We start from the raw sequence: 26,186 nt of genomic DNA on the forward strand, positions 1-26,186 counted from the left end.
GGCGGCGGCAGGCGGGCGGGCGGAGCGCCGAGATGAGCCTGGCGGAGGGCCGCGCCCCGCGGCGCACGGCCGGCAATCGCCTCTCGGGGCTGCTGCAGGCCGAGGAGGAGGACGAGTTCTACCAGACCACCTACGGCGGCTTCAACGAGGCGAGCCGAGCCCCGGGGGCGCGGCGGGGGCGCGGCGGGGGCGCGGCGGGGGCGCGGCGGGGGCGCGGCGGGAGCGCGGCGGGGGCGCGGCGGGAGCGGGCCCGGCGCTCCGAGCGGGGCGGCGGGAGGCGGGAAGCGTAAGGGGAGCGGGGGGTGCCGGGGGATGTCGGGGGAACGGGGATGTGCGAACAGTGCGGGGTGTTCCGGGAGGAGCTATTGGGGACCCCCGGGTGCTGCATCCCTGTGCGGTTCCGGGACAACGGGATAAATCCCAGGATAACGGGTCCCAGGCGGATCCATCCCCGTGTCCCACCGGAGTCTGGGCACAACGAGCACTGTGGGGATCCCTGCGTGGGATCCCATGGTTCCCAACGTTCCCACACTCCCAGCATTCCCCACGCCAGGCCTCAGTGGGATCCCATGGCCCCCAGTCCCAACATTCCCAATGTTCCTGTTGCCCCGGGAGTCCAGGGATGATGAGCGCTCGGTGGGATTCTGTGGTTCCCAATCCCCTGTTCCCACCATTCCCACCATTCCCATATTCCCAATATTCCCCATCCCAGGAGCCTGGGGACAGTGAGTCCTGTGCAAGATCCCTGGGTGGGATTCCATGGTCCCCAGCATTTCCGTATTCCCGACATTCCCGATGTTTATCCCACTCCCAGGAGTCCGGTGATGACCGGTACCGCGGCGATCCCACAGTTCCAAATCCCAGTGTTCCCAACGTTTACCCCACTCCCAGGAGCCCGGTGGCGATGCCTGCCTGGGCGATCGCTCTGCAGGACCCCACGGTTCCCGTTCCCACCGCTCCCAATGTTTCTGTTACCCCAGGAGTCCGGCGATGACGAGTACCGCGGCGATCACTCCGACAGCGATGACGAGGTTGACTCTGACTTCGACATCGATGAGGGCGACGAGCCGGGCTCGGAGCAGGACGAGGCCGAGCCCCGCCGGCGGCGCCGCGTGCTCACCAAGGCCTACCGGGTACCGAGCTCTTACCGGGCCTTTTCCGGGAAAATCCTCCCGTCCCGAGCCCTTTCCGGGGATACCGAGCCCTTACCGGGGCTGCTCCGGGGAAATTCCCTGATCCTGAGCCCTTCCCGGGGGGTACTGAGCTGTTCTGGAGGTACCGAGCCCTTACCGGGGGCTTTTCCGGGGAGATCCTCCTGATCCTGAGCCCTTCCCCGGGGTACCGAGCTGTTCTGGGGGTGCCGAGCCCTTCCCGATGCTAATCCCGGGAATTCCCGCCCATCCCGGCCGGTGTGTGTCCCCCCTCCGTCCGTCCCTGCAGGAGCCGCTCAAGAGCCTGCGGGCCAAGAAGGCCGAGGGGCCGCGGGGAGGCGCCCAGCGGGGCCGGGAGGCGAAAGCCGCGCCCCTGGAGCTGCAGGAGGACGGGGGAGACAGTGAGCGAGGGCGGGATGGGGATGGCAGTGGGAGTGGGGATGGCGTGGGGATGGGGATGGGAATGGGGTGGGGATGGGAATGGGAGTGGGGATGGGAATGGGAGTGGGGATGGGAATGGGAGTGGGAGTGGGAATGGGAATGGGAGTGGGAGTGGGGTGGGGATGGGGTGGGAGCAGGGTCGTGGTGATCCCAGCTGGAAATGGGATCCTCTGGGGGAGCTGCTGGTTCTCCAGGGGTTGGGATGGGGATCCCAGGGATCTCTGGGTGATCCACGGGTCTGTGTTTGTTCCCGTGTCTCTCCAGGCAGGAAGCACATGCGGCAGTCCACCACGGAGCACACCCGGCAGACGTTCCTGCGGCTCCAGGAGCGCCAGGTGCAGTCCAAGAGGAAGAAGGGAGGGACGAGCTACGAGCGGCCCCTGACGCAGGAGGAGCTGCTGGAGGAGGCCAAGATCACCGAGGAGATCAACCTGCGCTCCCTGGGTGAGGGAACAGGGTTGGGATTGGGAATGGGGCTGGGACACTGGGACAGGGACACTGGGAATGGCACAGGGATCCCAGGATCAGACTTGGCAGCGCTGCAATGTCCCTGTGCTGGGCTGAGCTGTTCCTGCCCCATTCCTGCCCCCATTCCTGCCCCCATTCCTGATCCCATTGCCACCCCCATTCCTGCCCCCATTCCTGATCCCATTGCCACCCCCATTCCTGCCCCCATTCCTGATCCCATTCCTGCCCCCATTCCCGATCCCATTCCTGCCCCATTCCTGCCCCATTCCTGCCCCCATTCCTGCCCCCATTCCTGCCCCATTCCTGCCCCCATTCCCGATCCCATTCCTGCCCCATTCCTGATCCCATTCCTGCCCCATTCCTGCCCCCATTCCCGATCCCATTCCTGCCCCATTCCTGCCCCCATTCCCGCCCCCATTCCCGCCCCCATTCCTGCCCCATTCCTGATCCCATTCCTGCCCCAATTCCTGCCCCCATTCCTGCCCCATTCCTGATCCCATTCCCATCCCCATTCCTGCCCCCATTCCTGCCCCATTCCTGCCCCCATTCCCGCCCCCAGAGAACTACGAGCGGCTGGAGGCAGACAAGAAGAAGCAGGTGCAGAAGAAGAGGAAGATCGTGGGCCCCGTGATCCGCTACTGGTCGCTGACCATGCCCCTGCTGCCCGAGCCCGGCCGCGATGACCCCGTGGACGTCGAGGGGTGAGTGCCCCAGAGCCCCAGATCCAGCCTGGGGCTGCCCCCGAGGGGCTGGGCAGCGCCCCAGAGCTCCCAGACCCCAAAATCCCGGTTCTGGGGGGGCATTTGGGCACTGGATCCCAGCCTGGGGCTGCCACCTTGGAACCCCCTAAATCCCATGGGAAAAGCAGGTTTTGAGCCCCAAATCCCATGGGAAAAACAGATTTTGGGCTCCAAATCTCATGGGAAAAGCATTTTTTGAGCTCCACCTTGGCAATCTCAAACTCCCCATTGGAGTCACAGTTTTTGAGGCCCCAAATCCCTTTGGAGTCGCAGTTCATGGGCACCACCACAAACCCCAAATCCTCCATTGGAGAAGCAGTTTTTGAGGCCCCAAATCCTATGGGATTCACAGTTTCTAAGCACCACCCTGGCGATCCCAAATTCCCCACTGTATCCTCACCTTTGAGCCCCCAAATCCCTTAGGAATTCCCCTTTTTGGGTCCCCTTCAAGGGCCACCCAAGTCCCCCATTGGACCCTCACCTTTCAAGCCCCCAGACCCCTTAGGAATCCCCCTTTTGGCCGCCCCAAATCCCCCATTGGAGATGCACTTTCCGAGCTCCCAGACCCCATAGGAATCCCCCCTTTTGGGTCCCCTTTGAGGGCCACCCAAGTCCCCCACTGGACCCTCACCTTTCAAGCCCCCAGACCCCTTTGGAATCCCCCATTGGAGCTGCACTTTCCGAGCCCCCAGACCCCTAAGGACCCCCAAGCCCCCTGGTGGGATCCCCAGCCCCGTCCCCACCCCGTCCCCTCCGTTCCAGGCTGGACCCCGAGGCGCAGCCGCCGTCGCCGGCCAAGTGCTCGCGCACGTTCATCTCCTTCAGCGACGACGCCACCTTCGAGCGCTGCTTCCCGCGGGCGCGGGCGCCGCGGCTGCCGGTGCGGGAGCTGTGCCCGGTGACGCACAAACCCGCGCTCTACCGCGACCCCATCACCGACATCCCCTACGCCAACGCCCGCGCCTTCCGCATCATCCGCGAGGCCTACCGCAAGTACGTGACGGCGCACGGGCTGCCCAGCGCCGCCGCCGCCGCCGTGGGCACGGCTGCAGGGGCCGGGGATGGCACCGGGGCACGGCCCGGGCGGCAGAAAATCGTCATCAAACAGAGCGTGCCCAGTGCCTGACACCACGGATATGGGATTTGGGGTTTGGGGTGTTGGGGTGTTCTTCCTATAACAGCAGAAAATCGTCATCAAACAGAGCGTGCCCAGTGCCTGACAGCTGGGGTTTGGAATCTGGGGTTTGGGGTGTGGTAATGTTCTTCCTAAAATGGCAGAAAATACCATAGATTTGGGATTTTGGGGTGTCGGGGTGTTCTTCCTAAAACGGCAGAAAATCGTCACCAAACAGAGCGTGCCCAGTGCCCGAGATCCCAGATTTGAGCTTTGGGGTGTCGGGTTATTGGGACTGACAGCTGTCATGGTTTTGTTGCGGGGCTCCTTTCCCAAGTGTCAGCAGTGCCTGAAATCCCAGGATTTGGGGATTTGGGGATTTGGGTCACCCATTTGAGTTATGATTTTTTTGGGGGTCATTGTTCACCAGGGGTGTCGGATGAGGGAATAAAGTTGATTTGGGGGTTGGTCTGTGTGGGGTGGTGGTAGCCCCTTTTTCCAGGAGTTCCTACAATAAATAAAGAAGTTTGCAGAACCCTTTTCCAGAAATCCTACAAAAAAATACAGGGTGGGAGCCGTTTTACCAAGAAATCCTGCAACAAACGAGGTTCACGAACCCATCATTTTCCAGAAGACCCTACAATGAATAAAATGTTTATGGGATTCCTTTCTCCAGAAAAGCCTAAAATAAAGTTTATGGGATTCCTTTTTCCAGAAGAATCCACAAAACATTTCCAGCTCCCCCAAACCCCATTTGGGGGGGTCCAAACCCCCTTCACCCCCCGAATTCGGGGCTCGTGGGGCCAAACCCGCCTCGAGCTTTGTGGGGTTTATAGGACTGGGGACGGATCCGTGCCCCCCTCACCTTTCCCTGTATCCCCCTTTTATCTCTGGCCATTTTTGGGGTCGGAGCTTTGTGGGGATTTATGGAATTTGGGAAGGATCCGCTCTCCCTGTCCCCCGCGGCCGTTTTTGGGGTGGCGGGGCCGGGGCGGGGCCCCCCCGTTCCCGATAAGGGCCGGGACGCGGATCCGCCCCTCCGGGCCCGAATAAAGCGCTGATCTCATGCCCCGCGCGGCCCCAGCGCTCCGGGATCGGCCCCGGCGTTCGGGATCGCCTTCGGGATCGGCCCCGGGGCTCCGGGATCGGCCCCGGCGTTCGGGATCGCCTTCGGGATCGGCCCCGGCGTTCGGGATCGCCTTCGGGATCCGCTTTGGGGTCGGCCCGGGGCTTTGGCACCGGCCGCGGGTTCAGCCCCAGGTACGGCCGCGCTGTCCCCGCGCTGTCCCCGCCGTGTCACCTCCCCCTCCCCCCCGCAGTTTGGGATTCGGGGATCCCGGAGCCGCTCCCCGAGGAATTCCCGCGCCGCGAGGGCGGCGGGGCGCGGCAGGTGCGTCCCCAGCCCCGCCACGGGGACAGCGCGCAGCGAGCGACACTCGGGGGTCGCGACATTCGGGGACTCGCGGTTTGTCCCTCCCGTCAGCCCCGACGGGGCCGGGACTGGGGGGTGAGGCAGGAGCGGGATGTGACCCTGGGAGGTGACAAAGGTTGGGGACACCTTCTGGGGTATGCTCGGTGTCCCCAAGCGCTGTCGCCACAGAGGCGGCACGGCCAGGTCCCGCCGCGTCCCCTCGTGTCCCACGGTGTCCCCAGAGCCCGGCAGGGCTGGCCCGAACGGGGTCCCCCCGTGTCCCCGCCCTGTCCCCACCGGTGCCACCCCGCTGTCCCCCCGTGTCCCCACGGCTGTCCCCGCTGCCCCCAGGTGCCCGCGGCCATGACGCCGTACCGGCAGGAGCTGGAGAAGTACCGCGACATCGACGAGGACAAGATCCTGCAGGAGCTGTCCCCGGAGGAGCTGGCGCAGCTGGACGCGGAGCTGGCCGAGATGGACCCCGAGGTGGGCGCGGGGACAGGGCGGTGGTGACACCGGCGATGGTGACACCGGCGGTGGTGACACCGGCGCTGTCCCCAGAACGTGCTGCTGCCCGCGGGGCTGCGCCAGCGCGATCAGACCCACAAGAGCCCCACGGGCCCGCTGGACCGGGACGCGCTCCTGCAGCACCTGGAGCGGCAGGCGCTGGAGGCCGAGGAGCGCCAGGACCTGGTGCCCTTCACCGGCGAGAAAAAAGGTCTGGGGACGGCGGGGACAGCGCGGGGACAGCGGGGGGACGGGCTGGGGACACGGAGGGGACACGGAGGGGAGCGGGCCCCCAGGCTCGGGGATATTTTATATTTAGCTCGGCCTCGCCAGCGGCTCGGGTGTCCTGGGCGAGCTGGGCCCCCGCCAGCCCCGGGCACGGCCACCAGCCCTGGCAGTGTCACCTCCTGTGTCACCCCCTGTGACAGCAGTGCCAGCCCCGGGATGGTCACAACCCTGTGACAGCAGTGCCAGCCTCAATGAGGCCACCCTGATGATGCCACCTGAAGCCGTTTGTCCCGTGCCCCTGTCCCCAGGGAGGCCGTTTGTCCCCATGTCCCTGTGACCCTGTCCCTGTCCCTGGAGAAGCCGTTTGTCCCCATGTCCCCATGTCCCCTGTCAATGTCCCCCTGTCCCCAGGGAAGCCGTTTGTCCCCATGTCCCCTGTCAATGTCCCTCTGTCCCCAGGGAAGCCCCATGTCCCCATGTCCCCTGTCAATGTCCCTCTGTCCCCAGGGAAGCCCCATGTCCCCATGTCCCCATGCCCAGGGAAGCCGTTTGTGCCCATGTCCCCATGTCTGTCCCTGTCTCCAGGGAAGCCGTTTGTCCCCACATCTCTGTCAATGTCCCCAGGGAAGCCGTTTGTGCCCATGTCCCCTGCCAATGTCCCCCTGTCCCCAGGGAAGCCGTTTGTGCCCATGTCCCCTGCCAATGTCCCCCTGTCCCCAGGGAAGCCGTTTGTGCCCAAGGCGGCGGCGCCGGCGCTGCCGCGGGAGGAGCAGGTGACGCTGGAGCCGGAGCTGGAGGAGGCGCTGGCCAACGCCACCGACGCCGAGATGTGCGACATCGCCGGTGAGAGGGGACAGGGGACACAGGGGACAGCGGGGACACAGGGAATGGGATTGGGAATGGGATTGGGAATGGGATTGGGAATGACGCCAAGATGTGCAACACCGCCGGTGAGGGGGGACAGGGGACACAGGGGACAGCGGGGACGGGATTGGGATTGGGAATGAGGCCGAGATGTGCGACATCGCCGGTGCGCGGGGACACCAGAGGGGACGCAGGGGACAGAGGTGACAGAGGTGACAGCGGGGATGGGACTGGGGAACGGGGATTGGGATGGGAATGAGGACACGGATGGGGTTGGAATGGGGTGGGATTTGTAAAGGAGGGGGATTTCCATGGGATTTCCGTGGGACTCCCATGGGACTGGGATCTGGCGGGGCTGGGGTGGGATTCCCACGGGATTTCAATGGGACGGGCTCTGCGCAGGCCGGGATCCCCGCGGGGCCGGGAGCGGCACCAGGACGGGCCTCGGGTAACGCTGTCCCCAAGGGCTGTGTCACCGTGTCACTGCCACACACCTGAGCGCCACACGTGTCACCATGTCACTGCCACACACCTGAGCGTCACCGTGTCACTGCCACACACCTGAGCGTCACATGTGTCACCATGTCACTGCCACACACCTGAGCGTCACACGTGTCACTGTGTCACTGCCACACACCTGAGCGTCACCGTGTCACCGTGTCACTGCCACACACCTGAGCGTCACCGTGTCACTGCCACACACCTGAGCGTCACATGTGTCACCATGTCACTGCCACACACCTGAGCGCCACACGTGTCACCGTGTCACTGCCACACGCCTGAGCGTCACACGGTTTCAGTGTCACCCGGGGACACTGAGCACGAGGCCAGCACAGCACACCTGTCCTTGTGTCACATACCTGAGTGTCACACAGTGTCCCCATGTCACTGTCACACACCTAAGTGTCATACAGATCCCTGTCACTGCTGTCCCCATGTCGCACACATTGTCCCCGTGTCACACTCTGTCCCCTCTCCCCATCGGTGTCCCCTCAGTTAAGGCAGCTCCGACCCCACCTTTGGCTCCCGGTGCCACCTCCCCGGGAGGACAGCGGGGCCCTGCGTCCCCTCCCTGTGTCCCCCCGGTGTCCCCAGTGTCACCGTGTCCCCGCAGCCATCCTGGGCATGTACACGCTGATGAGTAACAAGCAGTACTACGACGCCATCTGCAGCGGGAACATCTGCAACACCGAGGGCATCAACAGTGAGTGACAGGGGGACAGGGATGGGGACATGGGGACATGGGGACATGGGGACAGGGCATCAACAGTGAGTGACAGGGGGACAGGGATGGGGACAGGGGGACATGGGGACAGGGCATCAACAGTGAGTGACAGGGGGACAGGGATGGGGACAGGGGGACATGGGACATGGGGACAGGGCATCGACAGTGAGTGACAGGGGGACAGGGATGGGGACAGGGATGGGGACAGGGATGGGGACAGGGGGACATGGGACATGGGGACAGGGCATCAACAGTGAGTGACAGAGGGGACAAGGGACAGGGATGGGGACATGGGGACAGGGCATCAACAGTGAGTGACAATGGGGACAGGGGGACATGGGGACAGTGATGGGGACATGGGACAGGGGGACAGGGCATCAACAGTGAGTGACAGAGGGGACAAGGGACAGGGATGGGGACAGAGGACAAGTGCCTCTACGGGGTGGTTGGGGCAGCTTTTGGGGATCAAACTCGTGTGTCCCTGAGCGCTGTCCCCATGTCCCCACGCTGTCCCCATGGTGGGTGTCCCCATGTCCCCACGCTGTCCCCACGCTGTCCCCATGGTGGGTGTCCCCATGTCCCCACGCTGTCCCCACGCTGTCCCCATGGTGGGTGTCCCCATGTCCCCACGCTGTCCCCACGCTGTCCCCATGGTGGGTGTCCCCATGTCCCCACGCTGTCCCCACGCTGTCCCCACGCTGTCCCAGGCGTGGTGCAGCCGGACCGGTACCGCCCGGTGCCGGACGAGCCCCCCAACCCCACGGACGTGGCCGAGACGCTGCGGCGGCTGCAGGACAACGACCCCGAGCTGCAGGACGTCAACCTCAACAACATCAAGGTGACACAGGGGTGACACTGTCCCCAAAGTGTCCCCAACGTGTCCCCGGGGGGGCCTGGGCAACCCCCAGCTTGGGTCCCCAAGGCGCCAGGTCCCACCCCAGCCCCGAGGTGACCCCGAGTGTCCCCGGCTGTCCCCAGGACATCCCTGTCCCCACGCTCGAGGCCATCTGCGGGGCCATCAAGACCAACACCCACGTGCGCAGCCTCAGCCTGGTGGCCACGCGCAGCAACGACCTGGTGGCCAACGTGAGTCCCCAAAATGTCCCCAAGTGTCCCTGCACGGGTCCACCCTGTGCCTGTCCACCCATCCCGGGGACGCCAAGGGCAGTGTCCCCATGGTGCCACCTTGGTGCCACTCTGGTGCCCTTCTGGTGCCACCGTGGTGTCCCCAGGCGGTGGCCGAGATGCTGGAGCAGAACCAGAGCCTGCAGAGCCTCAACCTCGAGTCCAACTTCATCACCAGCGCGGGGATGCTGCGGCTGCTGGGGGCCCTGGGGCGCTGCCACAGCCTGAGCGAGATCCGCCTCGACAACCAGGTGACAATGGGGACAGGGACAGTGGGGACAGGGACAGCAGGGGAGGTGACAGTGACCTGTCCCCAACGTCCCCGCAGTGCCAGCGCCTCGGGGACACGGTGGAGATGGCCATGGCAGCCACCCTGGAGCAGTGTGACAGTGCCACTGACCGTGTCCCCAATGGTGTCCCCACTGTCCCCGCAGTGCCAGCGCCTCGGGGACACGGTGGAGATGGCCATGGCAGCCACCCTGGAGCAGTGTCCCTCCCTGCTGAGGTTCGGCTACACCTTCACCCTGCAGGGCCCGCGGGCGCGCGCCGCCGCCGCCCTCACCCGCAACAACGAGCTCCGTGAGTGCCACCGGCGCCACCCATGTCCCCAGGTGTCCCCAAGGGTCACCCGGGGGTCCCAGAGCTGACCCCACCCTTGGAGGGAGCTCCTCAATGTCCCCAAGCGTCCCCAGGGCTGGCACTGTCCCCTGACCCCCCCCTTTTCTCTGCCCCCAGGTCGCCAACAGAAGAAATCCTAAAAACCCCCCGAGCTCAGGAACCGCTGGGAATAAAGTGGAAAAATGGTGCAAAAACGTCCCAAAAAATTCCCACTTTATTCCCGGGGCTCTGGGGACACCTGGGGACACCCGGGGCGTCAGGCTGGTGGCAGCGGTGGCGGCTCCTCCTCGTCGGAGTCGAACTCGGCGTTGCCGTCCTTGACCCAGTTCCCAGCGGGATCCTGGAGCCAGCCCCGGCTGGGACACAGGGAGAGGGAGCTGGGGATTTCCTGGGGCTTTGGGGAATTTTGGGGATTTTTCTGGAGTTTTTTGGGATTTCTGGTTTTTTTTTCAGATTTTTGGGGTTTTTTTGGGATATTTTTGGGTTTTTTGGGTTTTTTTTTGCATATTTGGGAGGAATTTTTGTGGGGATTTTTTGGGGGGCATTTTTAGGATTTTGGGGGATTTTGGGGGGCTTTTTTGAGGATTTTTTGAGGATTTTTTTGATTTTTGAGGCTTTTTTGGGGCTTTTTTTTTTGAATTCTTGGGGATACCTAGGGGATATTTTGGGGGGATTTTTTGTGGGATATTTTTGAGATATTTTGAGGATTTTTTGGGGCTTTTTTTTGGGATTCTTTGGGATAATTTTCGGGGATATTTTGGGGGATTTTTAATGGGGATTTTTTGGGGCTTTTTTAGGGACTTTTGGGGAATTATTTTTTATTTTTTTGGGGGGGGCTTTTCTGGGATTTTGAGGGCTTTTTTTGGGGGGGATTCTTGGGGTTACTTTTGGGGATATTTTGGGGGATTTTTGCGGGCATTTTTTTGTGGGACATTTTCGGGATTTCCCCCGTAACCCCCCGCTCCCGACCCACCTGCGCAGGTGCAGGTGGTGCCGCAGGATCCGCAGCCGCTCGGGGCTCGGCCCCTCTTTGGGGCTTTGGGAACTCCCTTTCCTTCCCCGCCCGCGGTCCCTGGCAGCGCCTGCGGGAGGAGGGAGGGAGCGGCTGCCGGGAGCGCCGGGACTGGCAATTCCCGGGGATGCCCTGGAACGGGCGGGCGGGGTCTGCTCACCCTCTCTGTGCGCGGGGCTTTCGGCATTCCCGGGGCTCCCTGATGGCTCCGGCGGCGTCGGGGAATTCTTTGGGATCATCCCGGGGATCCCGGCCCGGGAGCTGCTGCCCTTCCTCCTGGGAGAGGGAGAGGGGTGAATCCCAAAACATTCCAGAACTTTCCCCGCTGTCCCTGGCTCCCTTTCCCACCTTTTCCCGTTTGTTCCTGGTTTTACCTGGTATCCCTGAGCTCCTTTCCCATCTTCTCCCATTTTTCCCTGTTTTCTTCCCATCTTTCCCCATCTTTTCCCATTTTCCTCTTGTTTCTCTATTTCCCCCATTTTCCCCTGTATTTTCCCTCCATTTTCCCCCACAGCCCCATTTCCCTCCGTTTTTCCCCCATTGCCCATTTCCCCCATTTTCCCCATGTGTCTTCCCCTGGTTTTCCCCCATTTTGCCCCATTTCCCCATTTTCCCTGTTTTCCCCATTTCCTCACCTGTCTCTCCTGCAGCAGCTGTTGTACGGGGCCATTCTCAGCATTTTCCCGTTTTTGCCCATTTTCGCCCGTTTTTACCCCATTTCCTCACCTGTCTCTCCTGCAGCAGCTGTTGTATGGGGCCGTTGTCAGCAGAGCGCTCCGGGCCAGGCGGCGTGTCCGGGCCAGCAGCGGGGCCTGTAGGACACGCCCACTGAGCCACACCCACCGCAGGCCACACCCATTACAGACCACACCCACCACGACCACACCCCCACACATCCAGGCCGTGCTCACTTAGGACGTGCCCAGAGGCCACGCCCCCACAGAAACCACGCCCGCCCAGAGCACCCACATAGGCCACACCCACTGGGGAGACGACCCCCACGGAGACCACGCCCATTTGGTGTCACACCCTTGGGGCCACGCCCAGCCAGGCCACACCCACCTGCACACCTGGGCCCTCCTGCGGGGTCACCTGGGGTCCCTCCGGGGTCACCTGGGGACAGCGCGGCCGCCCGAAGGAACGGAGCAGGTCTGGGACACAGGAGATGGGGACACAGTGAGGGGACAGGGACAGGAAGGGGACAGGGACACAGGGACAGGGACATGGTGAGGGGACAGGGACACTGTGAGGGGACAGGGGCAGGAAGGGGACAAGGACACAGGGACAGGGACACTGTGAGGGGACAGGGACACTGTGAGGGGACAGGAATAGGGACAGGGACAGTGAGGGGACAGGGCACAGGGACATGGGGACAGGGATGGGGTGAGAGGACAGCACAGGTGACAGCACAGGTGACACAGCACAGGTGGCAGGGCCACCCTCACTCACTGTCCAGGTGCTTCCTGCCCGCGCGGTGCAGCAGCAGCGTCTGCAGGGTGTCACACACGGGGCGCTGGGGACACAGCGAGCACGCCAGCCTGGGGACAGCGCAGGGACACTCAGGGACGCTGGGCACAGCTGGGGACACCGCGGGACACCGGGGACATCACAGACCCTCACCTGCCATCGCGCAGCAGCAGCGCCTCGTCCTCGGGGATGGCGCTGGCCAGCAGCTCGGCCACGCGGCGCCTCTGGGGACACGGGGCCACCACGGTCACCCCCGGCACCGGACTGGCCCCAAACTGTCCCCAAACTATTCCCAGACTGGCCCCAAACTGTCCCTAAACCGTCCCCAAACCGTCCCCAAACCATCCCCAGACTGTCCCCAAACTGTGCCCAAACCGGACAGCCCTGGGAAGCGCTGAGGGGACAAAGTGGGGCCGGGGAGGGACCTGGGGGACCTTGAAGGGACTGAGGGGACACAAAGGGACCCAGGGAAGGGTTTGAGACACCCCAGGGAGTTCAGGAGAGAGTTAGGGACACCGTGGGGAGGGTGAGGGGACACAAAGGGACCCAGGGAAGGGTCAAGGGGACAAAGGGGGACCCAGGGAAGGCCTCGGGGGGGACCCAGGGAAGGCCTCAGAGGTTCCCAGGGAAGGCCTGAGGGGGACCCGCGGGGCTCAGGCCGCGGCCCGGGCGTGAGGCCGGTGGTGGCGGGGGAGGCCGGGGCTGGGCCCGACGGTGCCGGGGGGTGCCCGGGGGGTGTCCGGGGAGGGGTCCCGGGGGGTGCCGGCCCCACCTGCAGCGCCCCGAGCGGCCCCGGGTCGCTCTCGTCGCGCTTAAAGGACATGGTGGGCCCCGCTAGGCCGCGGTCTCCATGGCAACCGCCACGGCCGCTTCCGGGTAGCGCTTCCCAGCGGACAGCCGGCGGGAGGAACCGCCAATCAGCGAGCGCTCAGCGCGGCCCCCGCGGCGTGATGGGAGTTGTAGTTCGAGCGCGGGGAGCTTCCGTGGGAATGGCGGCGGAGATAGCCCGGGTGGAACTACAACTCCCAGGAGGGGCCGCGAGGCCGCGCCGGTTCGGCGGGGCCCGGAGCCGAGCGCTCCCCGTGAGCGGCGGGGCCGGGCCGGGAGTCCCGGCCGGGAGCCCCGGGCCGGGAGCCCCGGGCGGGCCATGGCGGGGAGCGGCGGAGCCGGGGCGGCCCCGCGGGAGCACCGCCTGCAGCCCGGGGACACCCTGCAGGGGCTGGCGCTGCGCTACGGCGTGACGGTGAGCGGCCCCGGGGACACCGGGGGGACACCGGGGGCAGGGAAGGCCATGGGGGTCCCCAGGGGTCATCTCGGGCCGGTCCTGACCCGGTTCGGTTCGCCTGCCCGTCCTGGTCCGTGTCCTTATCCCTGTCCCCATCCCTGTCCCTGTGCTGGTCCCGTTCCATCCCTGTCCCCGTTCTGTCCCCGGTGCCATCCCGGTCCCGTCCCGCAGATGGAGCAGATCCAGCGCGCCAACCGCCTCTACTCCTCGGACAGCATCTTCCTGCGAGCCACGCTGCTCATCCCGGGACAGCGCGACAGCCCCGGCGACACCGGCGGGGACACTCCCGGCGACATTCCCGGGGACACTCCCGGCGACATTCCCGGGGACGGCCCCGGCCGCTCCCGGCGCGACCTCTCGGCCTCGGATTTCCTGCGGCGCTTGGACGCCGAGATCGGGCGCTGCAAGGAGGCGGCGGCGCTGCGGCTGCAGGGCCCGGGCCCCAGGTGCGAACCGGGGGGAAACGGGGGAAATTCGGGAAAAATCAGGGGCAAACTGGGAGGGAACTGGGGAGAAAAATCTGGGGGAAATCTGGGAAAAAGCCGGGGCGAACTAGGGGGAACTGGGGGAGAAAAATCTGGGGCAAAATCAGGAAAAAAATGTGGAAAAAATTGGGGTGAAACTGGGAGAAAACTGTTGAAAATTTGGGGGGAAAATTTGGGGAAAATCTGGGAGAAATTGGAATAAAATTGGGGGGAAAATTGGGGTGAAGCTGGGAGAAGACTGGGGTACACCAGAGGGAAGCTTGGGGATGTGGTGGCGCTGGGGCGGTGGCAGTGCCATCCCCCGTGTCCCCGCTGTCACCGTCTGTCCCCGCGTGTCCCCACAGCCCCGGGCCAGCCGGGGGTGGCCCCGCGTCCCCCCGGGTGTCACCGACTGTCCCCGCGTCCCCTCGGGGGGCCCGGCTGGGACCCCGACCCCTCACCAGGACCCCGCGGGCGGCCGCGCTCAGGGACAGCGAGGACGAGATCTTCACCTTGTGACAACAGTGGGGACACTGGGGACGCTGGGGACGCTGCAATGTGACATCGGAGACATCTGGGACGAGATCTTCACCTTGTGACAACAGTGGGGACATTGGGGACACTGGGGACACCCAGGACGAGATCTTCACCTTGTGACACCAAGAACCCGACCCTGGGGACACCTGGGATGTGACACCGGGATGTGCCACCAGAACTGACCTCGGAGGTGCCACCAGGAGGTGCCACCGCTCCTCGCTGCCATGGACCCCGAGGGGACACTTTGGGGACTTTGGGGAGGTGTCCTGGTGTCCCCTCCCTGTCCCCGTTTGGGGCCGCAGGGACAGCTGGGAGCCCTGGGGACGGGGACGGTGACAGTGCCACCTCCCCTGCCAGCTTGTAAATAAACCGGAGCATTGTCACCGCTGGGCTGTGACACCCCTGGGGACAGGGTCACACACCCTGGGGACACTGTCACACCCCTTTGGGGACAGTGTGACACACCCTGGGGACCCTGTGACACGCCCAGGACATTGTCACACCCGCCCTCCCAGGGGCATCTGGGGACATTCTGGGGACACGGTGCCCCCTGGGATGGGGCTGGATCCCAAAATTCCCAAACCTCATTCCCAAATCCCCAAATCCCAAACCCCCACCCCAGGATTGGGGACCCCTCCCACATGTAAAAAGAACCCCAAAATCCTATTAAAAAAACCTCAAAATCCCATTAAAAAACCCCAAATTCCATTTAAAAAAACCCCCCAAATTCCATTTAAAAAACCCCCAACTCCCATTAAAAAACCGCACCCAAATTCCATAAAAAACCCTCAAAATCCCATGAAAAAACCCAAATCTAATTAAAAACTCCAAATTCCATTAAAAAAAAAAAAAATCCTAAAAAAAACCCCTGAATCCCATTAAAAAACTCAAATCCCATTAAAAGCCCCGAATTCCATTTAAACTCCCCCCAATCCCATAAAAACCCACCGAAATCCCATCAAAAACCCCAAATCCCATTAAAAAAACCCAAATCCCATAAAAACCCCAAACCCCACAAAACCCCCAAACTCCATAAAAACCCCAAATCCCATTTTAAAACCCCCAAACCCCACAAAAACCCCAAACCCCACAAAAACGACTCCAGGCCTGGGACCCTGCCCAGCTTGCAGCGCCCCCCGGGCTCTGTATTTATAATATTTATATTGGGCCCGGGTTTGGGGGCAAAACCCGGCATTTGGGGCAAACCCGGGGTCCGGGGGCACCCCTGGGCTTTGGGGGGACGGCGCCACCCCCCGATTGTCACCGTGTCACCCCCGACTGTCACCCGGGGGTATTTACAGCGTTGGGGGGGTGTACGTACATATTTATAGGGGATTTTGGGGCAAAAAGGGGCAATTCCCAACAAAGTGCATTTGTCCGTCTGTCCGGCCGTGCGGGCGGAATTCCCGCCGGAATTCCCGGGGGGGGGGTTGGGGGAGGGGAGGGAAATTCCAGCCCATCCCCCCCCGCCGGGTCAGAGGTGGGCGGGGCCGTCGCAGCCTGCAAGAGAAGGGGGGAAATAATGGGGGGAAAAATGGGGAAAATGGGAAATTAACGGGGGAAATAATGGGGAAATAATGGGGGGAATGGGAAATTAATGGGGCAAATAATGGGGGGAATAATGGGGGGAATAATGGGGAAAATGGGAAATTAACGGGGCAAATAATGGGGGGAATAATGGGGAAATAATGGGGGGAATAATGGGGAAAATGGGAAATTAACGGGGGAAATAATGGTGGGAATAATGGGGAAATAATGGGGGGAATAATGGGGAAATAATGGGGGGAATAATGGGGAAAATGGGAAATTAACAGGGGAAACAATGGGGCAATAATGGGGAGAATGGGAAACTAACGGGGAAATAATGGGGTATGGGCAAGGTGACACAGAGGGGACATTCCGGGTGCCCCGTGGGCTCTCACCTGCGCCGGGGGCGGCAGCGCCACCGAGTGCCCCGTGTGCCCCGTGTGCCCCGTGTGCCCCGTGTGCCCGCGGGGCCGGGGGCGAGCGCCGGGGGACACTGGGGACAGCGCTGGGGATGTTGGGGACACTGGGGACAGCGCTGGGGACGGCGCTGGGGACGTTGGGGACACTGGGGACAGCGCTGGGGACGGTGGCGTCGCCCCAGCCCAGCGAGCGCAGCAGCTGCCGGTGAGCGGCTTCCATGGCCTGTGGGGACAGGGACGGGCTGGGGACAGCTCAGTGTCCCCCATCCCCTTGATGTCCCCCCGTGTCCCCATTCCAGGACCCCTTTAACGTCCCCACCTCCCCATCCATGTCCCCAGTGATGTCACCCTGTCCCTGGTAATGTCCCCAGTGTCCCCAGTCTCACCCCCAGGCTCAGTAGTTTCTATTGATGTCCCCATTGCTGTCCCCAATGTCCCCATTGCTGTCCCCAGTCTCACCCTGAGGCTCAGCAGTTTCCCAATAATGTCCCCACTGGTGTCCCCCCATGATGTCCCCAGTGTCCCCACGGTGTCACTCACCCTCAGGCTCAGCAGTTTCCCAATAATGTCCCCACTGTCCCCATGATGTCCCCATGATGTCCCCACAGTGTCACTCACCCTCAGGCTCAGCAGTTTCCCAATAATGTCCCCACTGTCCCCATGATGTCCCCATGATGTCCCCACGGTGTCACTCACCCTCAGGCTCAGCAGTTTCCCCCGCAGCTCCTCCAGGGTCCCCAGGATCAGCTCTGCGTCCCCAGGGATGTCTCCAGGAGTGTCCTCAATGTCCCCACCGGTGTCCCTGGGCGTGTCCCTGGTGTCCTCAGAGCTGTCCCCAACGTCCCCGTGGGTGTCCCTGGTGTTCCCAGAGGTGTCTCCGATGTCCCCAGAGCTGTCCCTGGTGTCCCCAGGGGTGTCCCCTCCTGGCCGGGGGGGTCCCGTGGGGAGGCTCAGGTAGAAGAAATTCCCTGCATGAGGGACAGGGGACATCAGTGGCCACTCCTGGTGGCCCAACTGGGGTGTTTGGTGTCCCCAGAGGATTTTTGGTGGCCCCAGAGAACTTTTGGGGGCCCCAGAGGATTTTTGGTGGCCCCTTTTGAGTTTTTGGTGGCTCCTGAGGATTTCTGATGGCCCCTGGTGGGGTTTTTGGTGGCCCCAGGGATATTTCTGGTGCCCCCAAAGAGTTTATGGTGGCCCCTTTTGGGTTTCTGGCGGCCCATTTGGGTTTTTGGTGGCCATTTTTGTGTTTTCGGTGGCCCTTTTGTGATTCTGGTGGCCCTTGATGGGTTTTTGGGGGCCCTTTTGGGTTTTTCGTGGCCCTTTCGGGTTTTTCGTGGCCCTTTTTGGGTTTTTGGGGCCCTTTGGGGGTTTTTGGGGGTGGGGGGAGGGGCCGGTTACCCTCGGCGCTGGCTCCGCCTCCTTCCCGCAGCTCGGGCTCTGATTGGCTGCAGCCGCGCGGGGGCGTGGCCTCATCCGGCCCCTCCTCCTGGGCTGGGCCCCCCAAAAAAAGGGGGGGGGGAGGGGAGGGGGGAGCAGCCCCGCCACCGGAATGCGGTAATTAGCACCCAATTAGTTAATTGGCACCCAGTTAGTTAATTAGCACCCCAATTAGCTCATTAGCACCCCCAATTAGCACACGAAATTAACTGGCACCTGAAATCAGCACCCCGAAGTTAATTAGCGCCCCTAATTAGCACCCAGCACCCCGAAATCGGCACCCGAGGTTAATTAGCACCCATAATTAGCAACCCAAACTAATTAGTGCCCAGCACCAAAAAGAAGCGCCCCAAAATACCAAAATTAGCGTTCAGAACCCCAAATCAGAACCTCAAATTCATTAATTAGCACCTCAAAATCAGTGCCCAAAATTGATCAGCACCCAGAACCCCAAATCAGCACCCAAAATTAATTAACACCCAAAATTAATTAGCACCCAGCACCCAAAGCTGGGGCCCCAAAATTGGCAGCCAAAAGCAGCACCCCAAAATTGGCACCAGCACCAAGACCCAAAATCAGAACCCCAAATCAAAACCCCAAAATCAGACCCCAAAATTAGAACCCAAAATCCGATCCCAAAATCAGATCCCCAAATTTAAAATCCCAAAATCAGAATTACCAAAATCAGAACCCCAAATTTAAAATCCCAAAATCAGAATTCCCAAAATCAGCGCCCCAAATGAACACCCTGAAATCGACACCCAAAAATCAGCACCAAACCCCAGAACCCAAAATCACGAACCCGAAATCGGCACCCAGGGAATGAGACCCCAAATTGGGGAAAAGGGCTGGGAATGGAATGGGACCCCAAACCCCAAAAATGAGCAGGGAATGAGACCCCAAATCTGGGAATGAGACCCCAAATCCTGGAATAAGCCCCCAAATCCCAGCAGGGATCCCGTCAGGCACTGCAGGGAATTCCCATTGATTCCCCCACAAATCCCACCCCAAATATCCCAAAATTCTCCCAATCCTGCCCCAAATCCACTCCAAATCCTGCCCCAAATCCACCCCAAATCCCCCCAAATTCCTGCCCCAAATCCTGCCCCCCATCCTCCCAAATCCCCCAAATTCCTGCCCCAATTTCCCCCAAATTCCTGCTCCAAATTCATGCCCAAATCCACCCCAAATCCCCCCAATTCTCACCCCAAATCCCTCCAAATTCCTGCCCCAATCCCCCGAAATTCCTGGCCCAAATGCCCCCTAATTCCTGTCCCAAATCCCACACAAATTCCTACCCCAATTCGTCCCCAAATTCCCCCAAATCCCTGCCCCAATTCCCCAAATTCCTGCCCCCAATTCCCCGAAATTCCTGCCCCAAATCCATCCCAAATCCACCCCAAATTCCTGCCCCAAATCCCACACAAATTCCTGCCCCAAATCCACCTCAATTCCCCCTAAATTCCTGCCCCACATCCCCCAATTCTCACCCCAAACTCCCCCAAATTCCTGCCCCAAATCCACCCCAAATCCCCCCAAATTCCTGCCCCGATTCCTGCCCCAAATCCCCCCAGATCCCCCTTTACCTTTCCGGTTGATTCGGATCCCGTTTTGCTCCGGCCTCTCCGGCCCTTCCTGGCTGGACACTGGGAATTCCCGAGTGGACATCCCGGAACCCCGGCCGGACATCCCAGAATCCCGGCCTGACACCGGGAATTCCCAGCCGGACGTGGCCGAGTCCTGGCTGGACACCGGGAGTTCCTGACTGGACACCACCGAGTCCTGGCTGGACGTTGGGAATTCCTGGCCGGACCCTGAGAATTCCCAGCTGGACGTCCTGGAATCCTGGCTGGACGTTGGGAATTCCCGACTGGACATCCCGGAATCCTGGCTGGACACCACCGAGTCCCGGCCGGACACCGGGAATTCCCGACTGGACATCACCGAGTCCTGGCTGGACACCGTTGGGAATTCCTGGCTGGACACTGGGAATTCCGGGCCGGCCGTTGGGAATTCCCGGCCGGACACTGGAGGGTCACTGCCCTGTCCGGCCGCTCCGGCCGTGGGCGTCTGTCCGTCCTCGGGGTCGGGGTCGGGGTCCCGGCCCGGCCGGAGCCTCCGGACAATCAGGAGCCGCAGGGTCTCCACTGGGAGTGGGGAGGGAAAAACGGCATTTGGGGTTTCCCCAAAAAAAGGGAAAAATGTCCCTTGGGAAAATGCCCCGGGATGGGGGAACAGAGGGAGGAAAAAGAGGAATTTGGGATGTTCCCGAAGGGATGGGGAAGAGAGGGAGGGAAAAATGGCATTCGGGGTTTTCCCACAAAAGGGAAAATGTCCCGGGATGGGGAAGAGAGGGAGGGAAAAGCGGGATTTGGCGTTTTCCCCAGGAAACAGAGGAATGACAATTGGGGGAATTTGGGATTTCCCCATGAAACAGAGGAAGACAGTTGGGAATTTGGCATTTTCCAAGGGAACAGAGGAAGGACAGCTGGGGGGATTTGGGATTTCTCACCGTCCTCCAGCGCTGCCTCGACCAGTCTGGTGCTCCCTGGGCATTTGGGGGTGCCCGGGCCGGGGTCGGGACCCTCCGGGATGGGGCTGGGGTCCCTCAGGCCGGGGCCGGGGTCAGGGTCGGGGTCCCCCGGGTCAGGGTCGAGGTCTCCGGGGTCGGGGTCGCCCGGGTCAGGGTCCTCCGTGTCGGGGTCCCCAGCCCCGGCCCCGGCCCCGCGCGGCTCCTCCAGCAGCTCCTGCAGCGGCCGCACCCGGCCCGAGGGCTTGGGGTCACTGCCGGCTGTGGGACAGGGACAGGGACATGGTGGGGACACCGTGACACCAGGGACAGGGACAGGGACAGGGACAGGGGTCACTGCCGGCTGTGGGACAGGGACAGGGACATGATGGGGACACTGTGACAGCAGGGACAGCGGGGACAGTAGACAGGGAGGGGACAGGGACAGGAACGGAAAGGGACAGAGAGGGGACAGGGACAACAGGGACAGGGAGAGGACAGGAACGGGGACAGGGACAGGCAGGGACAGGAGGGACTGACCTGGACAGGGATGGGAATGGGGACATGGTGGGGACACAGACAGGGACAGCTGGGACAGCACAGCCCCAGCAGTACCTGAGGAGCAATCCTCGGGACAGGGACAGGGACAGGGACAGGAGGTGACAGGGACAGGGACAGCACAGCCCCAGCAGTACCTGAGGAGCAATCCTCGGGACAGGGACAGGGACAGGAGGTGACAGGGACAGGGACAGCACAGCCCCAGCAGTACCTGAGGAGCAATCCTCGGGCTCGGTGTCTCGGGCCAGCTCCGGGGACACGGCGGGGTCCGGCAGCAGCAGGCTGGGAACGGGAACGGGAACGGGAATGGGACAGGGACAGGGACAGCCAGCCCCGAGTCCCCACGCCAGGGACCCTCTGGGGACACCAGGAACCTCCTGAGCTCCATCCCATCCCCATTGCCATCGCCATTGTTCCCATTCTGATCCCCGTTATTCCCATTCTGATCCCCGTTATCCCCGTTATTCCCGTTATCCCCGTTATTCCCATTATCCCCGTTATCCCCGTTATCCCCGTTATTCCCATTATCCCCGTTATCCCCGTTATCCCCACCTGGCGTTCCCGCTGCCCTCGCTCTGTCCCTGCTTTGGTGGCCCCGGGAGGCTCCTGGTGGCTCCTTGCACGGCCTGCTCCAGCAGCTGCATCCACCTGCAATGGCAGCAGGAATTAATTAATTACTCATTAATTACAGGCTCCTTGCACGGCCTGCTCCAGCAGCTGCATCCACCTGCAATGGCAGCAGGAATTAATTAATTACTCATTAATTACAGGCTCCTTGCACGGCCTGCTCCAGCAGCTGCATCCACCTGCAATGGCAGCAGGAATTAATTAATTACTCATTAATTACAGGCTCCTTGCACGGCCTGCTCCAGCAGCTGCATCCACCTGCAATTGCAGCAGGAATTAATTAATTACTCATTAATTACAGGCTCCTTGCACGGCCTGCTCCAGCAGCTGCATCCACCTGCAATGGCATCAGGAATTAATTAATTACTCATTAATTACAGGCTCCTTGCACGGCCTGCTCCAGCAGCTGCATCCACCTGCAATTGCAGCAGGAATTAATTAATTACTCATTAATTACAGGCTCCTTGCACGGCCTGCTCCAGCAGCTGCATCCACCTGCAATGGCATCAGGAATTAATTAATTACTCATTAATTACAGGCTCCTTGCACGGCCTGCTCCAGCAGCTGCATCCACCTGCAATGGCAGCAGGAATTAATTAATTACTCATTAATTACAGGCTCCTTGCACGGCCTGCTCCAGCAGCTGCATCCACCTGCAATGGCAGCAGGAATTAATTAATTACTCATTAATTACAGGCTCCTTGCACGGCCTGCTCCAGCAGCTGCATCCACCTGCAATGGCAGCAGGAATTAATTAATTACTCATTAATTACAGGCTCCTTGCACGGCCTGCTCCAGCAGCTGCATCCACCTGCAATGGCATCAGGAATTAATTAATTACTCATTAATTACAGGCTCCTTGCACGGCCTGCTCCAGCAGCTGCATCCACCTGCAATTGCAGCAGGAATTAATTAATTACTCATTAATTACAGGCTCCTTGCACGGCCTGCTCCAGCAGCTGCATCCACCTGCAATGGCAGCAGGAATTAATTAATTACTCATTAATTACAGGCTCCTTGCACGGCCTGCTCCAGCAGCTGCATCCACCTGCAATGGCAGCAGGAATTAATTAATTACTCATTAATTACAGGCTCCTTGCACGGCCTGCTCCAGCAGCTGCATCCACCTGCAATGGCAGCAGGAATTAATTAATTACTCATTAATTACAGGCTCCTTGCACGGCCTGCTCCAGCAGCTGCATCCACCTGCAATGGCAGCAGGAATTAATTAATTACTCATTAATTACAGGCTCCTTGCACGGCCTGCTCCAGCAGCTGCATCCACCTGCAATTGCAGCAGGAATTAATTAATTACTCATTAATTACAGGCTCCTTGCACGGCCTGCTCCAGCAGCTGCATCCACCTGCAATAATTACACACGGGAATTGCACACGGGAATTAATTACACATGGGAATTACACACAGGAATTAATTACACATGGGAATTAATTACACACGGGAATTGCACACGGGAATTACACACGGGAATTACACACGGAAATTAATTACACACGGAAATTAATTACACACGGAAATTAATTACACACGGGAATTACACACGGGAATCACACAGGGGAACCCCAGCCCACCCCAGGAATTTTCCAGGCTTTCTCCTCACGTGTTTTTCTCCGAGGACGTCAGAGCCACCAGCTCGTAGATTTGGGGTCCCAGCTCCGAGGTGCAGATGATGAACAGGGCGCGCTTGTCTGGGGAGGGGGGACACAAAATTCCCAAAATTCCTCATGTTCCCAGATCCAAAATTCCTCCCATTACCAGCCCCAGAATTTCCAAAATTCCCAGAATTCCAGCATTTCCTGCTCCCACCTGTGGCCATGGAGCAGATGAGCCGGAGCTGAGCTCCAGGACAGGCCCGAACCCCCATTTTCCCCCAAAATGCCTCCTTTTTTACACAAAACCCCCATTTCCCCTCGAAAACCTGCAGAATACACAAAATTCCCCCCAGAATTCCGGCAGTTCAGGGATTTTCCCTGCCCACCCGCAGCCATGGAGCACCCAGCTGATTACAGAGCTGAAGCCCCATTTTCCCCCAGTTCTTCCCCCATTTACCCCATAAAAACCCCATTTTTTTACAGAAAATCCCCATTTTTTCACCCAAAACGCCCAATTTTCCCCCGTTCTGTTCACCTGTGGCCACGGAGCGCACGAGCAGCGAGCTCAGCTTGAGCACGGGGCTGAAGCTCTGCTTGGTGTCGGGGGTGACGCCCAGGCCGCCGCGGCTGTGACATTTCAGCAGCCACCGCTCGTCCTGGCGCTGCAGCAGCACCAGCAGCTCCTCCAGCAGCAGCACGTGCAGCTCTGCCAATTGCAGGGGCATTTGGGGAATTCGCGGGATTTTTGGGGATTTTTGGGGATTTTTTGTGATTTTTTTGTGATTTTTTTGGGATTTTTTTGTGATTTTTTTGGGGATTTTTTGGATTTTTTTTTGGGGGGGGGAATTTTTTGGGGGATTTTTTTTGGAGTTTTTAGTGATTTTTTTTTTTTCAGTTTTGGGGGGATTTTTTTTTTTAATTATTTTTGAGGATTTTTTTTTTAGTTTTGGGGATTTTTTTGGGGGGCAATTTTTTGTGAGTTTTTTTTTGGGGGGGCTTTTTTATTTTGGGGGATTTTCTGGGATTTTTTTAATTTTTGGGGATTTTTTAGTGATTTTTTTTTCAGTTTTTGGGGGAAATTTTTTTAGTTTTCAGGATTTTTTGGGGGATTTTGGGAGGGTTTTTTTTAAATTTTGGGGGATTTTTTTTGTGATATTTTATTGATTTTTTTGCAGTTTTTTGGGGATTTTCTGGGGATTTTGGGGGATTTTTTTTTGGGGGGGGGGATTTTTGTGATTTTTTTAAATGATTTTTTTTTCAGTTTTTGGTGGGATATTTTTGGGATTTTTCAGTCCATCCCAGTCCCTCCCAGTTCCCCCCAGTCCGTACCCACGCTCTTGTCCTTGCCCACTCTCCAGGACAGGGGTCCCTCGTGGATCATCCGGTGCGAGGTCAGGTCCAGGTTCTGAGGGACCAAAACCCATGGGAAACACCCCAAAACCCATGGAAAACACCCCAAAATCCAGGGGAAATATCCCAAAAATTGAGTTTTTCCCATGCCATTTTTCCACTGGGGCTGGGATTAATGGGAAAAGGGGGAAAAGCTGTGGAATTCCAATGGAAAACTGGGGGATTTCCATGGAAAACCGAGGGATTCCCATAAAACCCAGGGTTTGTTCCCCATGGAAGGGCAGGGTGCAGAAATGGGGATTCCCAAGGAAAACCGAGGGATCCCCATGGAAAACTGGGGTATTCCCAAGGAAAACCGGAGGATCCCCATCCAACCCAGGGATCCCCGTGTAATCCCGGCCAGCAGCAGCAGCCCCAGGGCTGCCAGGAGCCGCCGTTTTCCCAGGAAACGCAGGAAATTCACCCGGAACTCCGCGGCCAGGGGGTTGCTGGTCCTCTCCAGCGCCGACGTGTCCAGGCGCCGCTGGTGCTCCTGCAGGCGCTGCCGGTTCTCGGCGCGGCGCACGGCCTCGTTCACGGCACGCAGCACGTCCCGGCTGTGGTCACGGGCCCGGAGCAGCTTCTGCTGCTCTGCCGAGCCCCCTGGGGTGGGGAAAATGGGGGAAATCCAGGGGAAAATGGGACTGATCCCCTGCCCTGAGAACGTCCCGGCTGTGGTCACGGGCCCGGAGCAGCTTCTGCTGCTCTGCCGAGCCCCCTGGGATGGGGAAAATGGGGGAAATCCAGGGGAAAATGGGACTGATCCCCTGCCCTGAGAACGTCCCGGCTGTGGTCACGGGCCCGGAGCAGCTTCTGCTGCTCTGCCGAGCCCCCTGGGATGGGGAAAATGGGGGAAATCCAGGGGAAAATGGGACTGATCCCCTGCCCTGAGAACGTCCCGGCTGTGGTCACGGGCCCGGAGCAGCTTCTGCTGCTCTGCTGAGCCCCCTGGGGTGGGGAAAATGGGGGAAATCCAGGGGAAAATGGGGAAAATCCAGGGGAAAATGGGATCGAGATCATTGATTCCCCCACCCGCAGCACGTCCTGGCTGTGGTCACGGGCCCGGAGCAGCTTCTGCTGCTCTGCCGAGCCCCCTGGGATGGGGAAAATCCATGGGATAATCCATGGGATAACACGGAAAAACGGGATAGTCACTGATCTCCACTGGGATGGGAGAAATGGGGGAAATTCAGGGGATAATCCAGGGGAAAATTCCAGGGGAAAATGGGATCTGGGTCACTGATCCTGAGCCCAGAGCAGCTTCTGCCGCTCCAGGGAGCCAGCTGGGAATGGGATAATCCTAGGAAAAACCCATGGGATAACAGGAAAAACCCATGGAAAGATCCAGGGAAAAAATGGGGAGAAAAAATGGGGAAAATCCAGGGAAGAACCCATGGGAAAAACCCATGGAAAGATCCAGGGAAAAACTGTGGGAAAAGTGGGGAAAATCCA

General features: G+C 60.3%; 5 protein-coding genes across 8 annotated transcripts in view; 3 read left to right on the forward strand and 2 right to left on the reverse strand.

Moving 5' to 3' along the window:
* The first annotated feature begins 1 nt into the window (after position 1).
* Positions 2-4,606, forward strand: VPS72 (vacuolar protein sorting 72 homolog). Of its 2 annotated transcripts, XM_059490185.1 has the most exons (6): positions 2-149; positions 981-1,133; positions 1,441-1,552; positions 1,857-2,036; positions 2,620-2,761; positions 3,563-4,606. In XM_059490185.1, exons 1-6 carry the CDS (start codon positions 33-35, stop codon positions 3,924-3,926), a joined length of 1,068 nt encoding a protein of 355 aa, XP_059346168.1. In that variant the 5' UTR covers positions 2-32; the 3' UTR covers positions 3,927-4,606. The 2 variants fall into 2 exon arrangements, with proteins under 2 accessions (XP_059346168.1, XP_059346167.1); XM_059490184.1 differs by lacking the exon at positions 2-149 and having other exon boundaries at positions 365-1,133.
* A 431-nt stretch (positions 4,607-5,037) lies between these two features.
* On the forward strand, positions 5,038-10,086 carry TMOD4 (tropomodulin 4). Of its 3 annotated transcripts, none has more exons than XM_059490155.1 (10): positions 5,038-5,174; positions 5,677-5,811; positions 5,887-6,043; positions 6,781-6,903; positions 8,039-8,128; positions 8,857-8,987; positions 9,128-9,235; positions 9,382-9,525; positions 9,709-9,853; positions 10,010-10,086. In XM_059490155.1, the coding sequence occupies exons 2-10, from the start codon at positions 5,689-5,691 to the stop codon at positions 10,030-10,032; spliced, it is 1,044 nt and encodes a 347-aa protein (XP_059346138.1). In that variant the 5' UTR covers positions 5,038-5,174; positions 5,677-5,688; the 3' UTR covers positions 10,033-10,086. The 3 variants fall into 3 exon arrangements, with proteins under 3 accessions (XP_059346138.1, XP_059346140.1, XP_059346139.1); XM_059490157.1 differs by having other exon boundaries at positions 9,805-9,853; XM_059490156.1 differs by lacking the exon at positions 5,038-5,174 and adding an exon at positions 5,249-5,304.
* A 2-nt stretch (positions 10,087-10,088) lies between these two features.
* Positions 10,089-13,258, reverse strand: SCNM1 (sodium channel modifier 1). Its single transcript, XM_059490159.1, has 8 exons — positions 13,144-13,258; positions 12,525-12,595; positions 12,354-12,442; positions 11,967-12,055; positions 11,631-11,716; positions 11,065-11,180; positions 10,866-10,974; positions 10,089-10,248 (listed from the first exon to the last, which is right to left on the reverse strand). Exons 1-8 carry the CDS (start codon positions 13,192-13,194, stop codon positions 10,149-10,151), a joined length of 711 nt encoding a protein of 236 aa, XP_059346142.1. The 5' UTR covers positions 13,195-13,258; the 3' UTR covers positions 10,089-10,148.
* Positions 13,259-13,429: 171 nt separating this feature from the next.
* On the forward strand, positions 13,430-15,582 carry LYSMD1 (LysM domain containing 1). Its single transcript, XM_059490485.1, has 3 exons — positions 13,430-13,614; positions 13,828-14,102; positions 14,486-15,582. The coding sequence occupies exons 1-3, from the start codon at positions 13,519-13,521 to the stop codon at positions 14,637-14,639; spliced, it is 525 nt and encodes a 174-aa protein (XP_059346468.1). The 5' UTR covers positions 13,430-13,518; the 3' UTR covers positions 14,640-15,582.
* A 193-nt stretch (positions 15,583-15,775) lies between these two features.
* The window catches only part of ARHGEF11 (Rho guanine nucleotide exchange factor 11), a 37,110-nt gene continuing 26,699 nt past the window's right edge, over positions 15,776-26,186 (reverse strand). The window contains exons 29-40 of the mRNA XM_059490480.1: positions 25,159-25,337; positions 24,675-24,750; positions 23,881-24,051; positions 23,354-23,441; positions 21,660-21,755; positions 21,319-21,389; positions 20,553-20,831; positions 19,627-20,187; positions 18,002-18,094; positions 17,300-17,571; positions 16,580-16,826; positions 15,776-16,157 (exon numbers count right to left, since the gene is read on the reverse strand). Of these exons, the coding sequence (XP_059346463.1) occupies positions 16,132-16,157; positions 16,580-16,826; positions 17,300-17,571; positions 18,002-18,094; positions 19,627-20,187; positions 20,553-20,831; positions 21,319-21,389; positions 21,660-21,755; positions 23,354-23,441; positions 23,881-24,051; positions 24,675-24,750; positions 25,159-25,337 (2,159 nt within the window). The 3' untranslated portion in view covers positions 15,776-16,131. The remainder of the gene's footprint in view (positions 16,158-16,579; positions 16,827-17,299; positions 17,572-18,001; positions 18,095-19,626; positions 20,188-20,552; positions 20,832-21,318; positions 21,390-21,659; positions 21,756-23,353; positions 23,442-23,880; positions 24,052-24,674; positions 24,751-25,158; positions 25,338-26,186) is intronic.

This window comes from Ammospiza nelsoni, chromosome 28 (assembly GCF_027579445.1).
Source record: "Ammospiza nelsoni isolate bAmmNel1 chromosome 28, bAmmNel1.pri, whole genome shotgun sequence".
NCBI lineage: Eukaryota > Metazoa > Chordata > Aves > Passeriformes > Passerellidae > Ammospiza > Ammospiza nelsoni.

Excerpts from the sequence above, each read along its gene's own strand:
- TMOD4 (XM_059490155.1), top strand. The coding sequence starts at position 5,689 with ATGACGCCGTACCGGCAGGAGCTGGAGAAGTACCGCGACATCGACGAG. Across the intron at positions 6,044-6,780 it reads CTTCACCGGCGAGAAAAAAG|GGAAGCCGTTTGTGCCCAAG; the intron begins GTCTGGGGACGG and ends CCCTGTCCCCAG. Across the intron at positions 6,904-8,038 it reads CGAGATGTGCGACATCGCCG|CCATCCTGGGCATGTACACG; the intron begins GTGAGAGGGGAC and ends GTGTCCCCGCAG.
- SCNM1 (XM_059490159.1), bottom strand. The coding sequence starts at position 13,194 with ATGTCCTTTAAGCGCGACGAGAGCGACCCGGGGCCGCTCGGGGCGCTG. Across the intron at positions 11,717-11,966 it reads AGGAGGGCCCAGGTGTGCAG|GCCCCGCTGCTGGCCCGGAC; the intron begins GTGGGTGTGGCC and ends CGTGTCCTACAG. Across the intron at positions 10,975-11,064 it reads AAGCCCCGCGCACAGAGAGG|GCGCTGCCAGGGACCGCGGG; the intron begins GTGAGCAGACCC and ends CTCCTCCCGCAG.
- VPS72 (XM_059490184.1), top strand. The coding sequence starts at position 825 with ATGACCGGTACCGCGGCGATCCCACAGTTCCAAATCCCAGTGTTCCCA. Across the intron at positions 1,134-1,440 it reads TGCTCACCAAGGCCTACCGG|GAGCCGCTCAAGAGCCTGCG; the intron begins GTACCGAGCTCT and ends CCGTCCCTGCAG. Across the intron at positions 2,037-2,619 it reads GATCAACCTGCGCTCCCTGG|AGAACTACGAGCGGCTGGAG; the intron begins GTGAGGGAACAG and ends TCCCGCCCCCAG.
- LYSMD1 (XM_059490485.1), top strand. The coding sequence starts at position 13,519 with ATGGCGGGGAGCGGCGGAGCCGGGGCGGCCCCGCGGGAGCACCGCCTG. Across the intron at positions 13,615-13,827 it reads CGCTGCGCTACGGCGTGACG|ATGGAGCAGATCCAGCGCGC; the intron begins GTGAGCGGCCCC and ends CCCGTCCCGCAG. Across the intron at positions 14,103-14,485 it reads CTGCAGGGCCCGGGCCCCAG|CCCCGGGCCAGCCGGGGGTG; the intron begins GTGCGAACCGGG and ends GTGTCCCCACAG.